Below are 24,259 nucleotides of genomic sequence, written 5' to 3'. Positions count from 1 at the left end.
TAACACGAGAGCGAGCGAGTTTCAAGAGCCTGACAAATGATCATATTTTCTTTCCCAACTGTTTGATGCGTCACAGATCAAAATTAATCTGTGAAATGGTTAAAGTTCAACATCTACTATAAGTAGTTTGTTGGTTTCATATAGTGTTTCAGATGCCAGTCTTGGGGGAGCTGAGGAATAAGTGACTTCTCTTTTGGTAACAAAACATTTCGGAACCTGTGTTCGGCACATTTTGCAGAGGATGGCTTCAGCAAGGTAAAGTTTCACACATCCCACAACTGCATAGATATGTGGAATATTTTTAAATTCGGTTACATTATGATTGCTCAGAAAGCAAGATTTTTGTCACACTGAAGAATCAAATTTTCTTCATTTTGTTATAATCGTGAGATTATGGGAGTATTTAATCCCACTATGAAAGGAGGGACAACACCTGTTTTTCACTTGTCAAAAAAAAAATAGAAAACGTCAGCCTAGCTTTGAACTGATGTATTCCCCCGCTATTTTTACATTTTTGAATCTCCTAATTTGGCATTTTTGAATCTCCCCATCAAGCGAGATTTGCGCCTGGAGACTATCGGCGCATTCCTGTCTTCTTCTTCCTCCAATCAAAGCCCCATGGCCCGGGGCCATCACATAATAAAGCATGCGCCGGGATTGGGCGACCACCTCTGACGTCATGACGTCCTCGCCCCAGCTGGTGACGCAGCGGCTGGCTCTTCCTCGTGGGCGTCTTCCTCCCCTGGGCTGTTCCGGATGAGACGCCTCCACCCCCTTCGCCCCTCTCATCCTCTTATCGGCGAGTAAGCGGCCAACATGGATGTCGTCAACCAGGTAAGACTTTTGCCAGGAATTCATCCATTTGCTGTTTTAGATTGTTGAATTACGATTACGTTCATTAGTTCAAGCTTTTTTCCCCCATTCATGGTTATATGTTGTATCTATTTTTTTTTCTCAACGTTAATATTGCGTTCTGCTCCATCGACTGTTGAAAATGCTTGACGCAGCATCGGCGCATTAAAAAAAAAATAGAATAATGATTATAATATTCCTTCTGTGTTTTATACAAAGCGTAACATCGCGATGATAATGCAGATGCTGTTTTTCACGAGTGTTGCTGCTGCTGCAGTGTTAGGGCACGACGGACGAGCGGGCCTGTCGGCTCCTGCAAAGGGGGGGGGGGGGGATGAAGGAAGGATCTCCACAGATTAACATTTCTGAAGATATTCTCTGCCACCCCCCAATGTTATGCTTGCTATTGCCCAATAACATCCACCGCACGTCTCAATTAGCCCCGCTGTTGCTAGGACAACAAGAAGGATGAGGTCCCCCCCCCCCCGTACTGCTGCAAATAGCCGCACCGCAGTATTATGGGTCCCGAAAGAGAAACCTTCACTTCCATCACGTCTTCTTTTCTATAATGAGCGAGGCGAGTAGTATTTCGATGCCCTGATAGGCATCGGTCGTGATTGCCTGTCTTGTCTTTTTTGCACGCCATCTTCTTCTCGTCGAAGAGCGTGCGGCCATTTACTATTTGCCGCTGCAGCGCGTACTCTGCGGTGTCGCATTCACCTGCGCACACAACTTCCACAAACCCCGTCCCCCCCCACCGCGCCCTATAATAGGGCAGAATATTGCGAAGTGTAGTTTTTGCCCTGCTTGTTGTCAACATAGGATGCACAAATGGCTGCTGCGACGGTTAATCAGCTTTGTCTAATTGGAATGCTGACGGCGTACGCGCACGCAAACACACGCACACACAGATACCGCCCACGCCTCATATAGGCCCCCTAATTAAATGTGTGTGTCTTTTTCAGTCACTCAAACATCTCGCATTCATTCTTCTACTGCAATGTATAAAAATGCATTGTATAAAAACTCGAGAAATTTTGTTTTTCAATCAGGAAAGTAGTAGGAAAATTTATAATGTTGTGCTTAATAAAAACAGAGTCATCATGTCATTGAATTTAAAATCAAGAATTAAATGGTATCGCATCGCATGTTTCAATTACATTTATTGCGTTGCTTCTTCTGATGTGCCCCATTTGGGCACCGGGGGGCAGTGTGATACAGTCATGCAGACACAAATAAGAGTCACCGCTATTCTCCCTGACCAAGTAACTGCAATAATCCTAATTGTTTTTGCAGAGGATAAATTATGAATGCCATTGCGTATGTCTGTTTAGCATTAAGTTAGTGGAGACATCGCTAAGACAAAGGTGTGTGATATTATATACGCAAGATGTAATGCTCTTGGTTTTGAGTTTAGTTTGGCAGTAAAGTTTAGAATGGGAGTGACATTAAACACCTCCATGTATGTCTCATTTCTGAAGAATTGCTCCCTGTCTGCCAAAGTGACAGTCTTCACTATTGTGAAGTTACATCTCGAAAAACGTGTACCTTTGTTTCCCAAGTCACCGCACCACCATCAAGACTAACTTTAAGATACAGTACAGTAGAGAAGTAGGCCTAAGTGTTCATCAAAAGAGAGACCGTGTATTTATCCCTGAAAAGAATATTTAATATGATGAAAGCCACTGTCATGTTGTGGACAGTTTGAACAATAACACTGGCCTTAAATCTAGGCCAATCAAGAAAATTTACTCACACTTAAATAACGATTCAATAAAATATAGAAATCTGCATTAAATCTGTAAAAAGAAAAACTTGTAAAAGATTAAATGCAATTGAAGTCAACTAGAAAGTTAAAGACAACAGAATTGTATAAACGTGCTAATGTGCCACTGTCTGGTCTCAAAAAGGTCAGATTCTTTGAAAGTTATGAAATTGGAGTGTGAAAAGTGCTGATTAGCTGTCATTTGCCATGGGAAGAGTGCAAAGATTTTTGACTTTTGTGTTTGTGTGTTTCCTAGTTGGTGGCCCAAGGGCAGTTCACAATAATCAAGCAACCGTTGGGATTTATAAAATTCCTCCAATGGGTAAGTCATCTCACTGTTCCTGTGTTGCATACATGATGTTGATTGTTTGATCACTAAAAATAACTAAGTTAAGAACATTGAGTAAAGAGAGATTCTCCCATCTCATTCAAAATCGTACATTGGGAAAGAAGAATGCATCATTTGATTTGCTGAATGGCAGATCTTACTGTGGTTCAGTATTTGCGGAATTCACCGACGAGTGTTCTCGTAAATTCTCTTGGCACCGAGATGCCACAAGGTGAGCGCAAAAAACAGCAAGTAGGTGAGCTGTTCCAGCAAATAGCAAAGGATAGAACTTCCCTGGAAAATTTACCCAATAATGATGATATTATAAATTGGAAATGATATTAAATGTTATTCAACATTTAAAAAGTATTATTACAACAGTGGATCCCCGATCAGAAAATACACAAATCATTGATTCTCATTGTAATTACCTTGCAACAAAAATCATTTGGAAAAATATGCATAAATATGTGGGCGTCTACTATATAGGCAGTTTGGGAGCAAGATTGAGATTATTATGAATCTGGTCAATTGTTTTGAGTAACAGTATTGACGATACATTTGAGTTAAATTTAATCCCACTTGAAATATGAAGCAAGAAGTGGACATTTGTGGTGATAGTATTAACCACATAGACAATTCACTTATTATGCCAGGCAATGGCGTCTTGATCTATGGGCCTTATTTCCAATTCACACTCACTGTAAATTTCCACGGATGTCGTTGTGCTTCTAGATGGCTGAAGCTCAATGTCCAATTGCCCTACTTGTAAACAAATCATTCCCTGTCATTTGACACACTGATTAAGTGAAAAATGGCTTGAATGATGATTTTCATATTTTTATTTTGAATGTGTGAAGTTTCAGTCAAAAATATTTGAAATTGCTTGTAAAGGAGCGCAAACATTGGCCAAAGGTTGCATTTCAATCGATAAACTGATGAGTCAGAAATTCAGACATAGTTACCATGATTGACTCTTTTGTTGCCGGGATTAATAGCTTGGAGATTTTACACAGAGTTGTGTGAAAATCATCTTCTGCAAACCGAATAATGTTTTGCTTTGTCCTCTAGTGGCTGACCCATAGTTTAGATTCAATTATTTTTTCAATGATAAATGTGGCGGCCATATTGGATGGGGCAAGTTCCCGTCAGAGGCAAAACTCATTCAGATAGGGCTTATCTGATTGGCTGTAGTTGCACGGCAAATATTGTCTGCTTTAACAGTAACAAGCGCCCAATATGTGTGCATTGCACGAGGACTGACTTTTAATGAGAGTCTATGTTCTGTGCAACCAAAGCGGAAGTATGCCATTTGAAACATGACAGATAAAACTGGACACTATTTATACTGCTCATCTGAAAACACATCTACATATCTTTTGAACTATTTTCTCAATCATATTTCATTTCCATTTTTGAATTGTTGTCCTTTTCAATGTGACTCATTGGATGTACTACTCAATTTCTCCACTGGGCACAACCCCAAACATAAAATGTTCTCTAATATTTTCATCTTAAACCAGCCATTTTCACGATATACTCTGGCATCTATTGTTCTCAGACATTATTTATGACAGCATCTATAGCACATCTTTTTCCCCAAGTATTTCTTGGCACTGCAACCTTATAGAGGACACAGAGCGTAAAGAGGGGGGGCAGGCCTTGCCTGAGTCATTTACTGCAGGACATGACCTCTGCATTGTAGCGCACTTCATTACATTTCTTGTTTGCTGTGTGCAACCCAGCCAGCAAACCGCAGCATCGGATGAAGCTGTTTTTGTTGTTGGGGGTGGGCGCAATTAAAAATCGCAGCTGTGCCGAGGTGGCATTTCCCTGGGGCCGACACGCGCAATGTGCCGGTTGGTTCTATGCTGACCAGCCTTCGGGCTCCCACGTGGACGTTCCTTTACGCTTAAACTGACAGAGAGACACAATCGTGCGAGTACGTAACCGAGTGAGAGTGACGAAGCGCCATGGGATTTTTCGACATTATTCTAATTGACAGGGGAGGAAAGTCACAAAGCTAAATAGATTCTGATTCAGTTACCGGTTTGTCGGAAAATAAAGCAAAAATGTTGATCATTGTCTGTATTCGCCACAAGCTGCTGTAAAGCACGACTCACATCCAGATGCATAAAGAATAAAATAGCTTTTCTAAAAACTGACTACAGATTGTGACGCTACAGGGATTCACCTCTAGCGATCGATATTTTATTACGACATGATACATGAGCTACAAGTAGCACAATGCAATCAAACAGTATGGGCCTCGGCAAATGTTGAACAATGGGCTGTCATTTGACACGGCTGATTCTCACTCTGCAGCTTCGTCTGAGGCACGAATGTGCCGCATGCCTCCATGCTAATTGCATTGTCGTGACTGTAGTCATCCAGGGATGTCCAAACGTTTTGCAAAAAGGGCCAGATGTGGTTAGGTGAAAAAGTGTGTGGGGGGGGGGGGGTCCACCTCTGTACAGACCATCCAGTTGCTTTAAATGTTCACAGCGATTATTACCAGTCACCTTGTCGTAGTTTGCACGTTTCATCTGGTAGTGCGTCTTGTTATTGAATTTCAGTCCGTTTCTGATCAAACTCGAGAGACACGGTTGTTTTGTATTTCAGGAAAACATTTTTTTTTTTGCCAATTTTCTACTTGTACTTGTAGTCTCCATTTGAGAGCAGGCAGGAAAGGTGTCATGCAGCGAGGGGTTCAGTCTGACACCCGACACAAGACGACTTTGAGAGTTGTCTGTTCAGAGAAGCAGAGAGCGCTCGAGAGCGTATTTCCGAAAGCGCCAGAAAGCGTAGCCGCAGGTCTGCTGCCATCTTTTGGTGAAATATAAAATTGCTTTTTTGTACGTGTGTATTCTGCTGTGGTCAACGCTGCTGATGTGCTACACATGATTGATTTTATGCTTGCGGCTGCGGGTCAGTGAATATTTGAACACAGGCCACATTTGGCCCCTGGGCCGGACTTTGCACACACTGCTGTAGTCCTTACCTGGAGGTGTTTGAGTGTGCTGGCACCTCACTGCCAGCCAACTGCCATTTAGCAGCCTGGCCTGTGAATCATCTGGCAGAGCGCAGAAGGAGTTGCTACTTTTATCGGATTTATCTGGCCGGATGCAAGCGGCAACACACCAAAAAGATTGCAGAATTGCAAAATTGTAAGTCACATCATTCGTATCTCACGGTACTACCGACTGAGGGGAGAAGCTTCATCTCATTCGGGCCTAACTGTTAGGCAATAGCGCCATCAAAAAAGAAAGAAATGCTTTGCTGTCGTCATTGCCTCTAAATACCGTGTGAATTTTTTGGGAATTCTGTTCCTAGCTTTATTTGGAAGAACTCACCGATTCCCATGTTTTGTGCTTTCTATAAAACGTCACAATGAAATGGCAATGAAATCCAATTGTTTATTTATCTGAGGTTGAAATGATATTGAGATGCTTTGGGATCATACTTTGTGCTGTATTTGTAGTTGAAAGTGTCAATATGGCAACCCTAAACAGTTCTAGGTACCATTGACTGGTCGTTTTTTGGATGACTTGGTTCCTATCCTGACCATAAGGTGGCAGTGTATCTGAAGACATGCTTGTCGTGCCTGATGACGTCATGGAATATGTTAACAATATGTAAAACATGAGCTGAAGAAAGGCAAAATCCAGAGGCAGGTCATCCTAATTCATGCATGAAAAGATAAGCACATTGCAAATAGTCCTTAAGTGTGGCCCAAATGCATCTGTGGGCAAGTTTGTGCAACAGCTTCCTGCATGTGTGACTCAGCCAACGTCGCCCACCAACCCACCCTTTTCCTTTCTCGTGCTGACAAAGCAGCCCTTTTGACGGATGTAACAAGACGTCCGGTTCCTAAATAAATCTGATTAGCTCATTTCTCAAAAGCCAAATGTAAAGGCACCACTCTCTTTTTTTCTATCATTTAAACCCAATGATACGATTGAAAATGGAGAAATATCTCAATACGTCATCTTGCTTGATCTGAAATGTCACCAGCAAGCTTCTTTTAATATTGATTTCCTCGTGTGCGACATTGACTTGGAGTCAGGTGATGACGTGTGAGAAAAACCATAGCGGCCAGATGGTTTGTGTGTGTGTGTGTGTGTGTGTGTGTGTGTGTGTGTGTGTGTGTGTGTGTGTGTGTGTGTGTGTGTGTGTGTGTGTGTGTGTTTGAGAGCGAGAGTTTTTTGAGAGGACTGTGTGTCTTCTCACCACGGTCGAGCTGACATTCATCCAGCATGCCAGCACGGATAGAAACCAGCCTCTTGCTGTGTGGCGCTGCCAATTGCGTTGCCATGGCACCAAACACCATTGCCTCTCTCATCCCGGCGGGCGGCTCGCCCTCCTCCAATTCTTCACTCCTCCTTGCCATCCATGCATTACCATAAAAGTTCCCGTTTAGCTTTGACTTTCTATCGTCGCCTTCCAACGACAATGCTGCAGGAGGCCAAAGCGTCGTGATCTGATCCCTTCCATTACTCTGGCACGGTTGATTTAAAGTATTACCTGCTGCCACGATAATCTCTTAACCAGCAAATCCCAGCCCTCGTGATGAGTGAGGGTTTTTCCCTCCATTTTTAAAGTAGGCCTACAGTTGACATACTAAATGCTCGTGCTGGTAGTTTTTTTTTTTGTTTGTTTGTTTTGGGGGGGGGGGCTTTTGTGATTGTAATGCCTTTTTGGGATTGTTGCTATGATTGTATTATTGTTTTATGTGATGTTTTCTGTAAAGCGCTTTGTTACCGGAACAGCTGTTGTAAAAGCGCTATATAGATAAAGATTTGCTATATCGCATTCTAACTTGCGTAAGCGTGCGCAAACACCAGAGAGCCGTGACCTATTGCAATCCGAGGATGCCTGTAATTCCCAGATTGTGGAATTTTTCCAAATTTGGACTATATTTCTCACTTTAAATAAGAAACTGGTTTGCGTTTGGATCCCAATGTTATATTCTGATTCTCCCCAGTGACGTGCGTGGCTCTTCTAGCGAGCTACTTTAAATGAGCGTGTCCGTCACTGGCCATTGTGGGCATTATAATATAAACACCTCAGTAAGAGTTGATATTTGTTGTTCTTTCCAGACGACACCGATTGTTTTATTTTCTGTCTACATGTGTTTCGCCACCATTTGTTTTCAAATATTTGTTGCTTTAAGATTTCGAACTCTACAATAACGATGCTGCTTGTAAACCTGTCTATGGCATTTTGCGGCCCTTAAGGCAAAGCTAAGTGGCTGTTTTGAATATAATATGAATTCTCTTTGTATTATGTTTATTTTTCGTGGTTTGAGTATTAAACCCTTTTCATTGGCTTTTTCTTTTTTTGCAACTGCAAGAGCGGTGGTGTAACTGCATTGTTTTCTGTGGTCACATGTTTGTGTGTGTTTGTGGATGTGTGTGCGTGCGTGCGTGTGTGTTGTGGCTGGATTTACAGTGGAGTATTTGGTGACAGATGGTAGGGCACCTCACTCAGATTAATAGCTGGATTTTCCATCCAATCGGCTCTGGTTTGCAGAGTAGCGAGGCCGTGCTGGTAAAAATAGTCTCGGGCTCGTCTAATCTGTTGTGCGTCTGGGCAACGCATGAGAGTTCATCTATGCGTTCGTGTCGGTACGTGACTCACGACAACGCTTAGCTTGATGCGGAGATGTTGAGTGTCTGATGGGCGGGATCATTTCCGGCATTGACTGTCCACTTTTGTGCTCAATGCTTGACTGTAAAAATGGTCAGCCAATCTCAGAATACATATATCATCTTCTTGGAGGTTTTGGTTTGGCTTCGAGTCAAGACTTGCGTGTGTCCGTTTAGTAAATATTTGAGATGTTTTGTCAAAGCAAATATTCATTTAATTCCGCAAACGTCCGACAATAATTCAATGTGGCAAGAACTAAAAGCGAAATAGTCATTAAAGCATTTGCAAATGAAACTGTAACCATGACAACCGTTGCATAAAGTGTTGATCACACTGTATTTGTTAGCATTTTTCTCCCAACTGACAGAACCTCGGCCTGTTTTGTGCCACCTTTGTTCTCATGCGTGTGTTGAGTCGCTCTCGAATGTTCACCTTGTGTTTCTCCTCGCAGATCTTTGCGATCTTCGCCTTCTCGACATGCGGCAGTTACTCCGGCATGTTCAAGATGAGCGTGGAGTGTAAAAACCGGTCGGAGAGTGATCTTGGCATCGAAGTTGAATTTGAATATCCATTCAGGTATATCATTACTGTTCTTACTCATCCTGAACAAATACATTGCGCATCCGTAAGAAATAAATTACCCCCAAAACAATTGATGACTAAAGTAAACAACTGTTTCTACTTGCTCACATTGCTCTTCTCACCAATGGTGTTCTATTTGTGTTATTTAAGTCGAGCCTTTAGAGCAAGTGATCCCGTTTGAAATGTGGTCATTTTGATTCATCAACTTGGAGAACCCCTCGAAAATCCTTAAATCCCAAGCAAGCTTAAGTGAAGCTCAAATTTGCAAGTGGCAATATTTGAACTAGAGTCAGATGAATCATTTGCTGATTAAAAAAAAACAAAAACAATAAACTGGGGACTTGTCCTGATTTTGTTCAAAGCTCATCCAATTTACTCTTCTTCCCTTTTTAAGGCTCCATCAGGTTTACTTTGATGCCCCCACCTGTAAGGGAGGAAACCCTGAGCGTCTCTTCCTGGTGGGCGACTACTCTTCCTCAGCCGAGTTCTTTGTCACCATCGCTGTCTTCTCCTTCCTCTACTCCATGGCGGCTCTCTCTGTCTACTGTTTCGTCCTGGAGAAATACCGTGAAAACAACAAGGGCCCCCAGATTGTGAGTCGGTGCATTACTAAAGTGGGTGGGGGGGCAAATTGAACTGGATGTAACTCTACTACTCGTTGACCGGCAGGACTTTGTAGTGACGGCGGTGTTCGCCTTCATGTGGCTGGTGTCGTCTTGCGCGTGGGCCAAAGGTCTGTCGGATGTCAAGACGGCCACCGATCCCGAGAGGGTCATCACCCTCATCACGGCCTGCGACGAACGAGAGAATCGCTGCCATGAAGTCCACGACCCCAAAGTCTCTGGGCTCAACACCTCTGTGGTAAGCCCGGTTTGACACTCGACTCATCACTCGGACTCGAGTCATTGCAAATGAAATTGTGTCGAATGAAGGTTCGGTAAAATAACGATATGGTACCGTGTGATCCACAGGCTTTCGGCTTCATCAACCTCATCCTGTGGATAGGCAACTTGTGGTTCGTCTTCAAGGAGACCGGCTGGATGGCGGCCGTGGCGGGAACGTACATGCCGTCGCAAGAAAAGCAGCCCGCCCCAGATTCTTTCGCTCAGGGTGGCGGCTACGGTCAGCAGGATCCGTATGCCGGCTCCCAGGGAGGCTACCAGCCCGAGTACGGCCAGCAGGGGGGCTACAACGAGGACGGGGGCTACAGCCAGGGCTACGAACAGCAGCCCACTTCCTACTCCAATCAAATGTGAGCCTGTGTGTTGAAGCCACAGCTGCAGGATGGTGAGTGTTTTGACCAAAATCCATCATAACAAAATGATGATGATGAGACCGTGTCCTATTTTCTATGACAATAAACCGCCGCATGTTCATGTTCATTATTTACAAATTCGGGTCAAAGTGACCCATCATAGTACACTAATGTCTTTGAATGTCAAGGAAAAGCTAACTTTAGCCCGGGTTGTTTGCGGTTGTTACACACAATCAAATAATCTGTAAAGCATTTTTAAACGGTTATGTATAAGATGAGGTTTTGATTAAATTACTGTTTTGGAGCATAGTGAGAGGTACATTGGTGCCTTAACTCAAGAATTTAACTTGTTGCATGACCATGCTCTTAACTTCACAACACACTTTCCCTATTGAAATGAATAGAAATGCCATAAATCCGTTATAGCCTTTATCGACCCAAAAATAATTAAGAAGAAAAATTGTATATTGTAGTATTGTTCTTCATACAAACTTACACTAAAGACATTATTAAATAGAATGTAAATAATTATCTGCGCCATGGCCACCTCTGGCAGTATAGTCAACATGGATAACATGTAATAGTATTTGTAATATATTTCCATAAAGGATGAAGACTATCGATATTGATATATGTCAATTTTTATTTCATATTATAAAATGTATTTAGAAATTATTTTTTTCAGCCCCCCAATTTATCAGTGTAGACCATTTTAGCCCCAGCGAGAACAAATCCTGGAGCTGTCCCTGCAATTACTTATCATATAACATTGTGAATGCTTTATATGACCTTTGAATAATCGCCTCAAGGGCACGTGCAATATTCATCCATCCATCCATCCATTTTCTTTACCGTTTATCCTTGTAAATTGTCTCTTTGCACGTAATCTCCCTCACTGGTGAAACACGGCTTGGTCTTTAGTCTTGGTTTTGAAAAATGTGTTTATTTATTGTATCATTTTACAAGACCGTGGTGGCCATGTTTTGTTATTTCAATAGAAATGATATAACGTTATTTTCTACGCATATTAGAATTCTTCTTGTTGTTATTCAGACATTGGAAGTGGCTGAACTATCTGCTTCAAATTCATAAAGGAGCAAAGGAAAAAAATTGCAAATGTTTTGTACATTTTAATGGAACAAAAACTATACATGTGTTCCGTTATTGTTCCAATTGGGAAAAAAAAAAAAGTGTGTTTCAAAAAAATCAAAATGCCTTTTCTTTTCCCCTAATGTTGAAATGGTTATGTGAGGCTGTCATAAATCATTGAAAAGCAGGTGAATGAATACTCTTCCTTCCTTCCTTCCTTTCTTCCTTCATTCCTTCCTTCCTTCCTCTTTCCAGGGTGACCTTGTGATTCCGGCGCTCAACCGCCGCCTGCGTTTCTGCACTCGTCTGTTAGTCTGTTTGTGTACATGTGAGTTGGGCAAGTGGTGGGGGGGAGGGTGGGGGTCATACACGGGAGGGTGGAAAGGCCAAAAGTGGGTCGTGAACACCTTAAGGGTGCAGAAGGGGGCCAGGGAGGGGTCAGGTGGTGGGGGGAGGGCTCTTTGCTGTAACATGATGTTTATTCTCGTGCTGTATTTAACTGTAGAAGACAACAGAGGATTGTCTGTTTGGTTATACGAGAAAAACTTGATACCAAAACATTCATTGACATTTAACATTGAGGAGGAAAACTCGTCATGGAAAAAAGACTTCCATTTTTTTGGTCAGGGTGGGGGGGTTGGGGTATTGTAGTTATATTTAACTTGAGAGAATGTATTGTCTGTGCTGTGTAAATATCAACATGCTAATATATATGATTCTATGTACCCCATTGAATAATTGTGCACTCCATATTAGTTGTCATACAACAAATGTAGAGCACAGAGTTATTCAATTGGATTTCCTTTGGTTCGGGAGCGCATAGTTTGACCTTTGCCCTTCAACTCCTCTCTCATCACTCCAACATAATTTTTTTTTTTATTCCTGACACCTCAGTTAGTTTTGTCACTGTCGATTATTTTGTAGCTGTTGGATGAGGAGCAAGGTGAAGGCCGATGAATAAATAGGGGAAAAAAAACTACAAATGAGAATTACCAAATGTACATTTTCACCAGGATGAACACGGCTGCAAAATTTTAGGAGTTGAAGATATGAAAGTACGGAAGGGTATTGCTGCCACAACAAGAAAAAAACAAACAACTCTATGTCACAAGGTGCTACATTTTATTTTCTAACATGATAAAGTTTCCCATTTGAACGTTTTAATGTGATCAATTTCACATTTTAATGTGATAAAATTGTAACGTGACAATGTGTGACTTGTTACAACACGATCTTTTGCACTTGTGTCTTTAGAAATCAAAGTTAGGAGCTACATAACAAAACGTGGCATTTATCACATTGTAGCATGAAATTCCTTTTATTAAAAACATGACATTTATCAGTGTGGCAACAATACACATCTGTTGGAAAGCTCTAAAGAAGGCGGTTTGGCTTGAGGATAATCATGAGCCATTTGAAAAGAGAGACACACACCACGTGTACCTGAAATAATACCAACTAATTAAATGTACAGAAGGTGACAACTAGCAATAGCGGTGCTTTTCAAGTAGATTGTCTCCCCCTTTTATTTATTTCTTTTCCTGTTTGTATGTTTCCCTATCAAGAGGATGCGTGAATATTTCCAACCCAAAATGTCAAGATGACATTAGTGACTTGATTGCATCTTCTAATTCCTGCGCTCTTTCACAAACTACTGTTGTGTGCTTTGAACATTATTAATCAGGGCGGCGAGTGTCTGTTTTAGAAGTACACGTGTTTATTTGTGGGTATCGATCAGGTTTTGTCAGTGAATTTTTGTCCTATTTGTGCGGTACGGAAAGTTGTAAGACAGCCCTCTAGTATTTTCCCCCCCTTACATGAACTTCAACTCTGGGTTAATAAAAATAAGGTATAGAACATGCTTAAGACATCGCCCTGGACAAAAATGTCTTGAAATCCTTTCTCGCTTCCCCTTTGAATGACAAGTGAAATTACTGCATGCATCATCTTCCTCTTATCCTAAAGTGTCCCTAAACGTATTTGGGCAGACAGCATGTTAGATCCATCTACAGTTCTACACAAAGCACAATTTAGGCAATAATGAGAATTTAACAGCCCTGACAGTTGTGTTTGAAATGGTCGAAGCTGTATCATCATTTGTAGTTTTGCTTCCATAGACCACATCTGAATGGATCCTTGTCCATCTACAGTGTTTGGGTCCAACGCTCAGCCTTGAATTCGCTATCTTCTTTATTTTCCCCTTTTCTCTTATCCCCAATACAGTTTTCTTCCCTCTGTAGCTCTTATAAATATGCTCAAATGAAATATACTCTGTTGTTAGTGGTGAATGATGTCTTGTGATACTCTCTACACCTTTGGATAGTGCTGTGTTTATTGTGTATGATGTATACATATTAGTATTTATGATAATGATAAGTCAGAGAAGAAAAATATCTAAGGCTCTCCAGAATTCTGCTGTATTCTTACTGTATGGGCTCCATGTGAAACAAAAATGAAATAAACTTGAAATTATTCTGTTGAAGGTTAAAATGAGTACTTCTGTTCAAAGTAATCTTTTCTTCAGTGAAAACTGTGTTTAATGTTTTATAAATGAACATTTCTTGGGGGGTGGGTGGGTCCACCATTAAAGGTAATATTTCAGAACTGATAAATTTGAGGAAAAAATACTTTAAATGTTTCAATGTAAATGCTTTTTGGTGGAGGAGACACGATTACAGTCTAATCCTATCCTCAGTTATTTCCTACTTGTGGGCCAACCGTGCGTGTGTGTATTTTGTGAGAACATTCATTAAAACGGAAGATGGGCTAAGTCATTTATGGATGGGATTAAAATAAAAATAGACAAAATGTAAAAAAAAAATCATTATAATCATAGAATACTTCAATAACTCATGTGTATTTTATTTACATTGTTAACATATTTCCAAAAGCATTGTATGCTTATCAACTATTAACCCTTTGATTAAAAACATTTTCTTATGTGCTTTGGTTATTTTAGATTTATGTTTATACTGTGTAATTCATGAATATATATGAATGAATAGATTTTAATTGACTAACCATAGGGGTTAGAAAGGAATTCAATCAATATTAAGTTCTATCGTTAAAGTAAATGCTTATTTACAGAACAGAGCGAATCGTATTTACGAGCACTGCTATGAACTATGAATCATAACTTCCATAGAAACGTCATTGAAACACAGCACGCTGCCTTCAAAACTATAGGAGAATACACTGTATTCAGTTAATGCCATAGTGGTTGATCGGATGGATAAACGAGAACAACTTTGGACATAAGAAAATATACTTATATTTATATTTGTTCTGTATTGTCTGTTTAAATTATGGTCGGAGAATGGGTGCAAGGATGAATTCAGTAATTGAACAAAATTAAGAGCATTGTGCCGTTTTAGAGGATTCATGAAGGCAACTCGCTACAGTTGTGACATACAGTGCTGTTGCGTTATAAAATGTCGGAATTTTCTACTTTAAATTGTTCACTCGATCATAAACAAAATAATACAAAACAAATTCATCATGCCTAACACATATCGAAACACAAAATGGAAATTAAAATGTCTTGTGTCCGTGTAATATACCATTTAACCTTTGGTTCGTGAAAAATGAGGACGTGGATCGGAAGTTTCCAACTTGAGATTATAGAATTTCCCAGTTGTTATTGAAAGCAGCACAGTTCCCCATGGAGAAAAGTGAAAGCCAACGCCCCTGAGTGACATGACAGCTCCTCGACTCTCCTTTGCTCGCCTCCCCCCTCGCAACTTCCAAGTACGGAACATAGCTTCTTCGTAGCTACTGTGCTTCTTTCCTGACTGATCTCTGCCAGCCTGCTTCACCCACTTGACTTTTTATTTTTATTTTTAGTCAAGTAACACGAAGACAAGCTAACTTGTTTGCAGGATCAACGGTGCACTCTGGGACATCTTTGCTCCAACTTTTTGTAGCTTTCTTTCATCTGTTTCTACCTTCACGGCTATAATTACACAGAATAAGAATGGCCGATGCATCGAGCTCCAATACCAGCTGCATGGAGAAGCTGAAAGCTTACGTGAAGACCCAAAAAGGTCTTATCCTCGCGGCAGAAATAGTAAGTGATTCATGCAACCGCCCAACGAAATACTATCGACAAATCAAAACACATTGACTACTGTCGGGATCAGATTGAATGGTAACTCTTTGGTTCAGATGGGTGACTTGCATGTAACTGTTGGATCGGACTGTATACTGTTAGTAACTTGGTATAAAATTGCTCTGATCCATGTAACGGTGTTAGTAATAGGCTTCCTTCTTCTTTTAATACGTAGGCTTCCTTCTCCTTTTAATACAATCTTGTGGTTGGTTTGCCACTGGCTGCGCGATTCAGATTTTCTGCCTTTGACGGTTCGATTTCCTTGAAGAAGCTACTTCATGTTGTTTTGAATTATTATTTTTTTCTGTAGGAGCCTTAAGTGACAAAGATGCAACCGAACTGTCTAAGCCAAGGTCGCCAAGATCTTTTTTTAACGCTGGCTATTTTGTCGTTATTGTTTTTGACCATAAAACTTGACAGATCCAGCGGCGGAGAAAATTTAAAAGAGCTCAAGGACCAGTGCTGCTTGCTGTGCTTTAAGTTCTAATCATAAAAGTTGACAGAAAATGACCAACATTTGATTTTCATTTCATGCCAAGGTAGATATTTCATAGATCATTTTGCAATGCTCTGTGCATTTTTTTCCGATGCTGTTTGTCATTGCCCCGTTACATTAGTACATACGTATGAATTGCGAACTAAATTTGAAATCAAACGAAGAACGATAGCTTGTGCAACAATTGTTCAAATGCTTTGGTGACAAAAAAAGAAAAGCTTGCGTTTCCCCCCCCCCCAACTATTTCAAACATTTTACACATTCCTCCAATTTTCTCTGGCATTTTTTTTTTTATTGCTCAATTCCACAAAAGACGAAGAATTACAGTCCACTTTTACAACTTTGGCTGAGCTGCCCTGTTCATTCCGCCAACTACTGCTTGGCCGTTTGTAGACTGCGGCTGTCGTTACCATGACAACCAGGGTGGAGCTGGGGCCTCGCAGCGATCTTCGCGGGCCACTGCTAGAGTATGAACGCCCATTCTTGTGTTTCCTATAGTGAAGGGAAGGGAGCACTTACGATAACGTGGATCCCACGCATGGGGTGCATGCAGTGCGGAGGCTATTATGTAAAATAGCTGAATTGTGGTATGTTGTAACACTTGATGGTTGATCAGACTTATTTTGTGTGACGCAATTAACATGCACAACTTTCTTCATCGCCAATGGCTACACGTGCTAAACGGCACTCTTAACCAGTTTGCCTTTTAACCTACAGTTAATATCATATTTTGTCTTTTATTAAATGCAAACTGCAGTTCACCACAAAGCCATTTTAATGATTTTGGTTCAAGACCTGAGAAAATGTACGTGTTGGCGACTAAAACGTAGTTGTTTTTTTCTGCATAATTAAGGTGGTAGATGGTAGATGAAGTGGCATGTTTTTCAAATTGCGGAATTTGAATTCGATTCTGGGCACTTGAGCAAAGTGTGGTTAAAGTGCATTCAGCAATGGAAGAACATTTTTGATTTTCTGTGATTTTGAAGCCTCCTTTTTCATACTTTATTTATTTGCATTTTTTTCCCCCTCACTGTAGTAAGCATGGAATGAAAAGCATATGGTGTGGGAGTTTGAGGTCTCACCAAGAGAGGTTAAGGGTTTCCACCTGTCACTTGTGTCACTTCTGCGTTCTCATTTGACACCAAAGGGCCAAATATTTATGGCACACAGAGGGTCACAACTCAGCCCACTGTGGCTTTCTCCCTTACTACATGCTTGGCGCCATGACCAAAAATGAGAATGATAACTTAACGGAAAGTGACTGAGTCACTTCTCTAGAGTTCCGTCTGCATCATCCTCTTTTTTGAGATTCATCAACTTGTCACCACAGCTGTGCAGTCTGATCAGCCATCTCGCGAGAGCTTGTTAGATGCTGGAAATAGAAAGGGAAGAACATTCCTCCAGTGAGAAGTTGCTGATTGTAAAGTGCCTTCCCTCTCTCCGCCTCCACGCTCATAAGTCAAGGAACTTAGAAAAGAGGCTCTCTCAGTTGCAGGGGCTCAGTCGTCCACCGACATTTAAGGCACGAATTCCCTCACTGGGTGAGGAGTTTGGGCTTTGGAGCAAAGAAGAATTTCTTGGCAAAGTCAGGAGGCGCACTGTTTTTGTTTATTCCGCCCTCGGTGCTCAAGGAAGTCATTTTTGGCGGTGGATGGCCGAGATAGTGTTCATTGTAGGAAGCAGATTCAAGAGCCAAAACAAAGATATCACACCTTCTTATTGAGTGTTCAGTCCTGTGGTAGGCGGCACAACCAGAGGCTCTCAAGTCAATTTTAATCTTCTGTTTCATCAAATTGTTTTCCTGTATTTAGTTGATTATTTATATGGCACTGTTTCTTTTGACTTATTTTGCCCAATCAGATTTCAGCCTCTGTTGCCTTGTCAGTCTAATCTGCCCACAACGTTGATATTCTGTTAAAACTTGCCTTTTGCAAACATCCGCTGGTCGCCTGATGTTAGCCACCGGTTTTGAGCCGTCTCATTGTCACAGAGCCATCAAAAAAAGCTTTCACATGCTAAAACTTATGTTTCTCTCATATGAATATTCAAAAAGCAAACTGATACTTTGTTTAAAATGCTACGAGCAAAACGCCAGAACCATCAAAGTCCGTGGCCCCCTTGGGTCCAAAAGCCTTTTAGTACTCCATAAGAGCACGTTCTGTTTCGTCATCTTCACAAAGTCTTTCTCAAAGGTAAATTTGAACATTAAATGTGTTGTTTTTGTAGTCTATTCAATTAAATATATGATTTTCAAAATTAGGATCTGTTTTCATTTAACACTTCAATGGAATCGGGTTTATATCCAACCTTACGCTTTATATCTGTTATTGTCTAAAACGCCAGTCACACTTTCAATACAGTTGAAAATGTTGCACTGCTTTAAAACGGAAATGGGACTTTTGCAACACTTGTCAGACATCTGCAGACTTCAAGAGTACCACTGGAATCATTCTCAAGTTGTTTTCAACGCTTTCAATTGGTTACCATTGCCTGAATATTTTTTTTATCTACCTGTGAAGCATGCAGTCCGTGGAGCATTCAGCTACAATCTGTGAATGGGAGTGCATGAAGCAGCCTCTTAAAATGTCCACACACTCCTGTTTTTTTCTCACCCACTTCCTCTCTTTGTGGCAACTTCCTTCTTCCTTGACAGTCATGTTTTTTGATGGTTTATTCAAAAAAAAAAAAAAAAAGTGATACATTGCAATATACAGTACAATGAAGGAGCTTCGCAACCCGATACGTAGTAGCAGTTTTTGTAAATTGCTTTGTGATGGTCCATGCTAGTTGGGTTCGCCCACCTTACGTGTTGTGCGGTGAACCTGAGAGACAATCTTATTTAGTTATGTACCATATATTGAAACATCCATCCATTTCTACCTTGGACTGCTTAGCAGCCAATGACAAGGCACAGACAAAATTCTAATTAACTCTCATATTTAGTCTTCAATTAAGCTAATATGCACGTTTTTGGAATTTGGGAGTAAGCAGAGTGCCTTGGTCTCAGGATGCAAATTTTACACAGGAAGCACGTAGCACCCATTCTAACCCGAATGTCTGGACTGTGAGTCAGAAGTACTGACCAAATGCTCCATCGCACTGCCTCCTTGAAACATAACAGATGGGTTGGGATTTTTTTTTTTTTCCCGTCAATGAGGAAACGGAAATTTCCATATTGTGCTCAACGCATGGTATTCTCTTTAGTTAGCTGCTGTGATTGTTGAAGGGAAATTGACTTTCCCAGCAACCGATTCTGTTTGAGGAGCGGCCCGTAACTCTCATGTATCTCCTGACTATATTTAGCCAGCCGACCATTCGCTGCAGCTACCCTCCGGTCCCTGTGTGCGCTTCATTATACCCATGACTCTTGGGGTGGACCTTTTCAAACGGCGTCACTCCAACAGATGTGCGGCTGCGCTAACAGCACGAAGGTGTCAGCGTTTATCAGAGGCGCCCTTGTTCCAAGGGAGCCTTGTAGCCGAGCGGGTCGGTCACAGCAATCGGAATAGAGCCTCTTTTGTGTCGGGCGGCGTAGGACCTCAAGTACTCCCTGTCTCTCCACTGAGGCAGCCTGAGCCAGTCTGAGGTCACGTGAACGAGTGTGGCGGCGTGCGCGTGTAATGCGTACCTGTGTGCGCGGTGAGCAGTAGTGCCTTGAGACACGAGTATAGTTTGTTCCGTGGAACACTCGTATCTCAATTTAGATTTAGGGTCCCTCTGGTAAATGAGATGCTGCATCTCAATCGTTAAGAAATAAATGATATTAAAAAATGTAATATTTCACAATGGAAATAAATGAGGGCAAAAATGTTTTTCATTCATTTGCACTGCAACAAATCAATGTGAAATTAGTACGATATCGCATTTCAGAAAACATTCTACCGTGTACGTCGAAAGGGTGGAACGTTTACATATTTATGACTTGCTGACAAATATTTGATATGCAAAAAAATGTATGGTGTGAGTAAATTCCCCGAACAAAGACTTTCACTGTGTTCAAGCGATTGAAATGGTGAGGTTTTAAAATGCTTGTAAGCATTGCTCAATGTTGTCTGAATGCGTGCGCCCACGCCGTTTGACAATCGCTCAATTGTTGCAGGCTCTCTGTTTATTTATTTATTTTTCGAAATCTGGCAGCACTTTAGGGGGAAGGATCGCAAAGAATGCAGCACGAAGGTTTTTCCCTGTTATGGAAAACTATGAGCTTGGATTGAAGATGCACATCAGAGTATTCTAGAGTCATCTCATGCTTGTGAGAATTTCTGATAGAGTGCAAGATTTTTGTCAGTGTGGTTTGTGGGCTTACTCTTGTGTACTACAAGAGGAAGTCTGCTAAGAGTCACTGCACAAGTACAGTTTAGCTTGAGCATTTCATCTTTAAGAACTTTTTGAATTGAATCACTGAGCACATAACTATTTTGTTATTTTTTTGCCTACATATAAGCGCAGCATTAATATTCCAATTGAACATAACCTTGCACTTGCTTACACAATATTATTATTATTATATTTTTCTCTCAAATATCGGAACATTACGTTAGCAATTCAAGACTCGGGGCAGTTGGACATCACTTTTAGTCAACAGCCAAAGTTCAGGAAAGGCAAGGCAGCTTTATTTATGCAGCGCATTTCATACACAATGAATGTAGGACAAAATAGATGCATGTGAACGGTTGTTGGTCGCTAAATGTTTGCTCACCATTGATAACTGTGATCGTCCTTCCTCCACTCCCACAGTTCATTAGCTTCATCGTCATCATTTGCTATGCAGCGTCCTTGTACGGAGGCTATTCAACCGTGGCCATCTGTGAGATGATCTTCGCCATCATCTTCTTTGGTATCTTCATGATGGAGCTGGACAAGCAATTCCTACTGGTCAACTGGCTGTGGACGGTGAGTGGCGAGCGTGCGACGCCGTCATGGTCGGCTTGAGCAAAAACCTCACTTTCCTATTTTTTTCCCCAGGATCTGTTCCGGGCCGTAATTGGCGCAGTCCTTTACGTCATCACTTCTCTGGTGTGCCTCGTCAGAGCATCCGGGGACGGCGGGCTCATCGCAGGCGGGGTCAGTAAAGATGTGTCTTTATTTCATTGACGCGTTAACAATCACTTAGTTGTTGCGTTTTCAACCCTCTCATCATATTTAAGATCTTCTCGAAACTTTTGAATGCGTTTATATAATTGTTTGTACTCGTTAATGCACACGTATATTTTGTGCTTTAGTTAAAAAATAAATAAATAACGATGTCCCAGGAATCCTGGACTCCAGTATAATCAGACTTGCTGTAAAGCTCGAAGGTTTGTGTCAATGTTAGTCTTGTGTGACTGGGTTGTATGAGGCTGGTCTGCAGTTGGAGGAAATTGCAAATGCAGAATCGATCATGACGCCAATCGTACTTACTCCTTGGCTGCAAACTTGGGATGGATTGGCCAAATTGGGTCTTCTCTAATTGTGTGAGCTTACCTTTCCTGGTCCTGACATGTTGAATACAAACACAGGCTAGTTGGAACGCCTGACATTTGTCAGGGCGATTAAATGGGTGGATCTGTTGCGCATGACTCACTGTCATAGCAGCCCTGAGGTAATAAAACTCGAGCTTCATCAAAGCTGTTTGGAGGTGGCTGTTTGGGGAAAAAATAAAATGAATAAAAAAATGTACAAACTTGGGTGGCTTTTGCACAGATGCTCGACAAGTGAGCGAGCAGTTGTAATAAGGAGACGAAGCTTACTTGAGGTCGGCCTTCAAAAAGGGAGTGTCTTTGTGTTTATTAGTAATGCTCAAGGACGGGACAAATTCCTTGCGAGGACTATCAAAAAAAGTATTGGGAGTACTTCATAATGTCAAATGTATTGTCAGGTAATGTAAAGCACACTTCAGTCACATCAGGACTACACTACTTAATGTGACTCATGTAAAAATATGAGTAATTATTGCCCCACCCACGAAAACTGTAACAAACTGTGATCTCTAAAATCACTTGAGAGCTTGGTGCCACGTGCCACCTACCCGGAACATGTGAGAGGGAACTCCCTCCATTTTTTGTTCCTTTCTAGACCACTTTAGTATTCTGCTGATTGTTTTCAAATCTCGAAATCTTGGCGCTCAACACAGGATTAGAAATTTTTTAAAATGTATATTTTTGGTTTGTTGTCTTTGCAACACCGTCCCCACCCAATTTACGGATTTGATTCTGAAAATGATAAATAATTCACCGAAAGTATGCTGTATGTCACCTAGCAAACTTCAAGTAATGAGCCCATAATTTATTTATTTATTTATTTATTTTTCAAAAATAGCCAAACGTCAGAGCAACAAAAATAGTTGAATAGAGTGAATTCTTTTGTTACAGGTGTTTGGCTTGGTTGCTGGTTTGCTGTTCTCTTACGATACGTACACCCTCGCCTTGCAAATCAAGAGCACCAGGCAGCACACAGCGGCTGCTACCGGTGAGATGGAGCACGGCTCGTTTTGAAACTCTAATGCTGGATTTACACTCAATGCGTAAAATGCAGTAGCCGGCAGATGTAATTGTCTGTCTGTACTTTACTACTAATTTTGTTTGTTTTATATTGGCATGCCAGTCTCCATTATGAGTAAGTTCCATGTGTCATATATGACCAGCTCCATTTTTAGAAACACCCTATTTGACGTATGTGGATGTTTCATATATCTAGATATATCTAGATATATAGTATGCCACTTGAAAATATCCTTAGATGCTCATGTACTGTAAGTGGACACTGAGACATTCAGTGTAAATCCAGTTTTAGAATATGGCCTTAAAAATAGATGTCCTATTTTATTTTATTTGTGTGTTTTTCTTAGACGACAGAGTCTAAGCCCACCAAAGTGCGTGTGCCTCTGAGCATGTAGCAGAACGACAAGAGGACGGAGTGCGGCAGAGGAGTGGAGGAGACAAAGGACAGTAAAAAGAACAGGGCAAAGTTTAAATCCGTGTCAACATCAATTTTTTTATTTTTTATCGAGCCATGCCTAAGAGGTGGATGACCATGATGTAGCAGTGCCGCGCATCTGTGCCCGCGTGTCAACTGTGGCGGGAACGCCCCTCGCAAACCTTAAACTCAATCTGGGAACATTAGCTAAAAAGGGAAATGTGTAAGTGATAGGCCATGTCGAAGGTCAACCCCGGTAGTCCTCCAGCAGCACGTCTCCTCAATTTCCACTTTTAATGGACTACTGTAGTTCGTAGTAACCGTTTTGTTAAATGTGTATGGGTGCTTTAGGCATTATTTAACATCAAAATAATTAGCCTCACGTGTGTGGTTTCTTTTTTTTTAATATAAATAAGTCATTCAGCCTGTTAATGATTGAACAAAACCACGACCCCAAATGGTCAAGGTCTGTCAATTTCCCGTCTGGTCCGTAGATTTGCATTTTAACATCAATTCAGAAAGTTTATTCTGCTGCCTTAAAACCATACCAAAAAAGTTCTGAGAAGCTGTGGACCTCCAAAAAGCAAAATGATGATGCAATGTGCCCATGGATTATGTAAATCCGACATCAGATATCCTAAAAGATTGTCAGGTGGACTCCTATTCTTTCACAGACACTGCAGCCAGCTTGCGAGTATCTCATGCGTCTTTTATGACTAAGTCTACATCCAAAAACTACTCAATCACTACCAAAATGTATGTAATAATTCTTTGAAAATATTAAATTTGATGTCATAAGGTTGCACGAGTGCCTCGTACTGTGGCAACATTCCATCACTTAGTGAAGAGGAAAATCGGATCCGATTGCCACCCAAATTGCTCCGAAAACACTCACCAATATACTCTGGTATATTCCTTTCAATATTTCCTTTCCATTGTAAGTGTCCAGAGAAATAGCGGTGTGCCCAATGAGGAAGGGTGTGTGGGGGGGGGGGGCTTCTATAAAAGGTCAATTGATGTCCTTCACTGTTTGTCCAAAGTGCCTGTGTTGTTATTTGAGATCCCACAATCCGAAACACTTGAAGTCATCTACCTGCTTGGATCTACAATTTTTATTTTACCCAGTTTTTCTTTTGTTTTTTTTTTGAACTGCTTACATCCACTCACCGTAAAATATCATTCATGTGTGTCACAGTGTTACTGTGTGGTTCGTAAGGATTCTTTGTGTTAATATGCTAACA

General features: G+C 41.1%; 2 protein-coding genes across 4 annotated transcripts; both read left to right on the top strand.

Moving 5' to 3' along the window:
- Positions 1-777: 777 nt before the first annotated feature.
- Positions 778-11,858, top strand: sypb (synaptophysin b). 2 transcript variants are annotated; one of them, XM_085911371.1, is made up of 7 exons: positions 778-834; positions 2,874-2,939; positions 9,046-9,170; positions 9,571-9,769; positions 9,846-10,037; positions 10,148-10,463; positions 11,776-11,858. In XM_085911371.1, the coding sequence occupies exons 1-6, from the start codon at positions 817-819 to the stop codon at positions 10,430-10,432; spliced, it is 885 nt and encodes a 294-aa protein (XP_085767497.1). In that variant the 5' UTR covers positions 778-816; the 3' UTR covers positions 10,433-10,463; positions 11,776-11,858. The 2 variants fall into 2 exon arrangements, with proteins under 2 accessions (XP_085767497.1, XP_085767486.1); XM_085911360.1 differs by having other exon boundaries at positions 10,148-11,843.
- A 3,289-nt stretch (positions 11,859-15,147) lies between these two features.
- plp2b (proteolipid protein 2b) lies at positions 15,148-24,182 on the top strand. 2 transcript variants are annotated; one of them, XM_085925456.1, is made up of 6 exons: positions 15,157-15,267; positions 15,487-15,586; positions 20,862-21,017; positions 21,090-21,188; positions 22,475-22,571; positions 22,951-24,182. In XM_085925456.1, exons 2-6 carry the CDS (start codon positions 15,494-15,496, stop codon positions 22,962-22,964), a joined length of 459 nt encoding a protein of 152 aa, XP_085781582.1. In that variant the 5' UTR covers positions 15,157-15,267; positions 15,487-15,493; the 3' UTR covers positions 22,965-24,182. The 2 variants fall into 2 exon arrangements, with proteins under 2 accessions (XP_085781573.1, XP_085781582.1); XM_085925447.1 differs by having other exon boundaries at positions 15,148-15,586.
- Positions 24,183-24,259: the final 77 nt, after the last annotated feature.

Source organism: Syngnathus leptorhynchus, chromosome 1 (assembly GCF_054491065.1).
Source record: "Syngnathus leptorhynchus isolate UIUO chromosome 1, UIUO_Slep, whole genome shotgun sequence".
NCBI classification, from domain to species: Eukaryota; Metazoa; Chordata; class Actinopteri; order Syngnathiformes; family Syngnathidae; genus Syngnathus; species Syngnathus leptorhynchus.
Note: the sequence above shows the minus strand (reverse complement) of the source record. Positions and strands in the feature narration are given on the sequence as shown.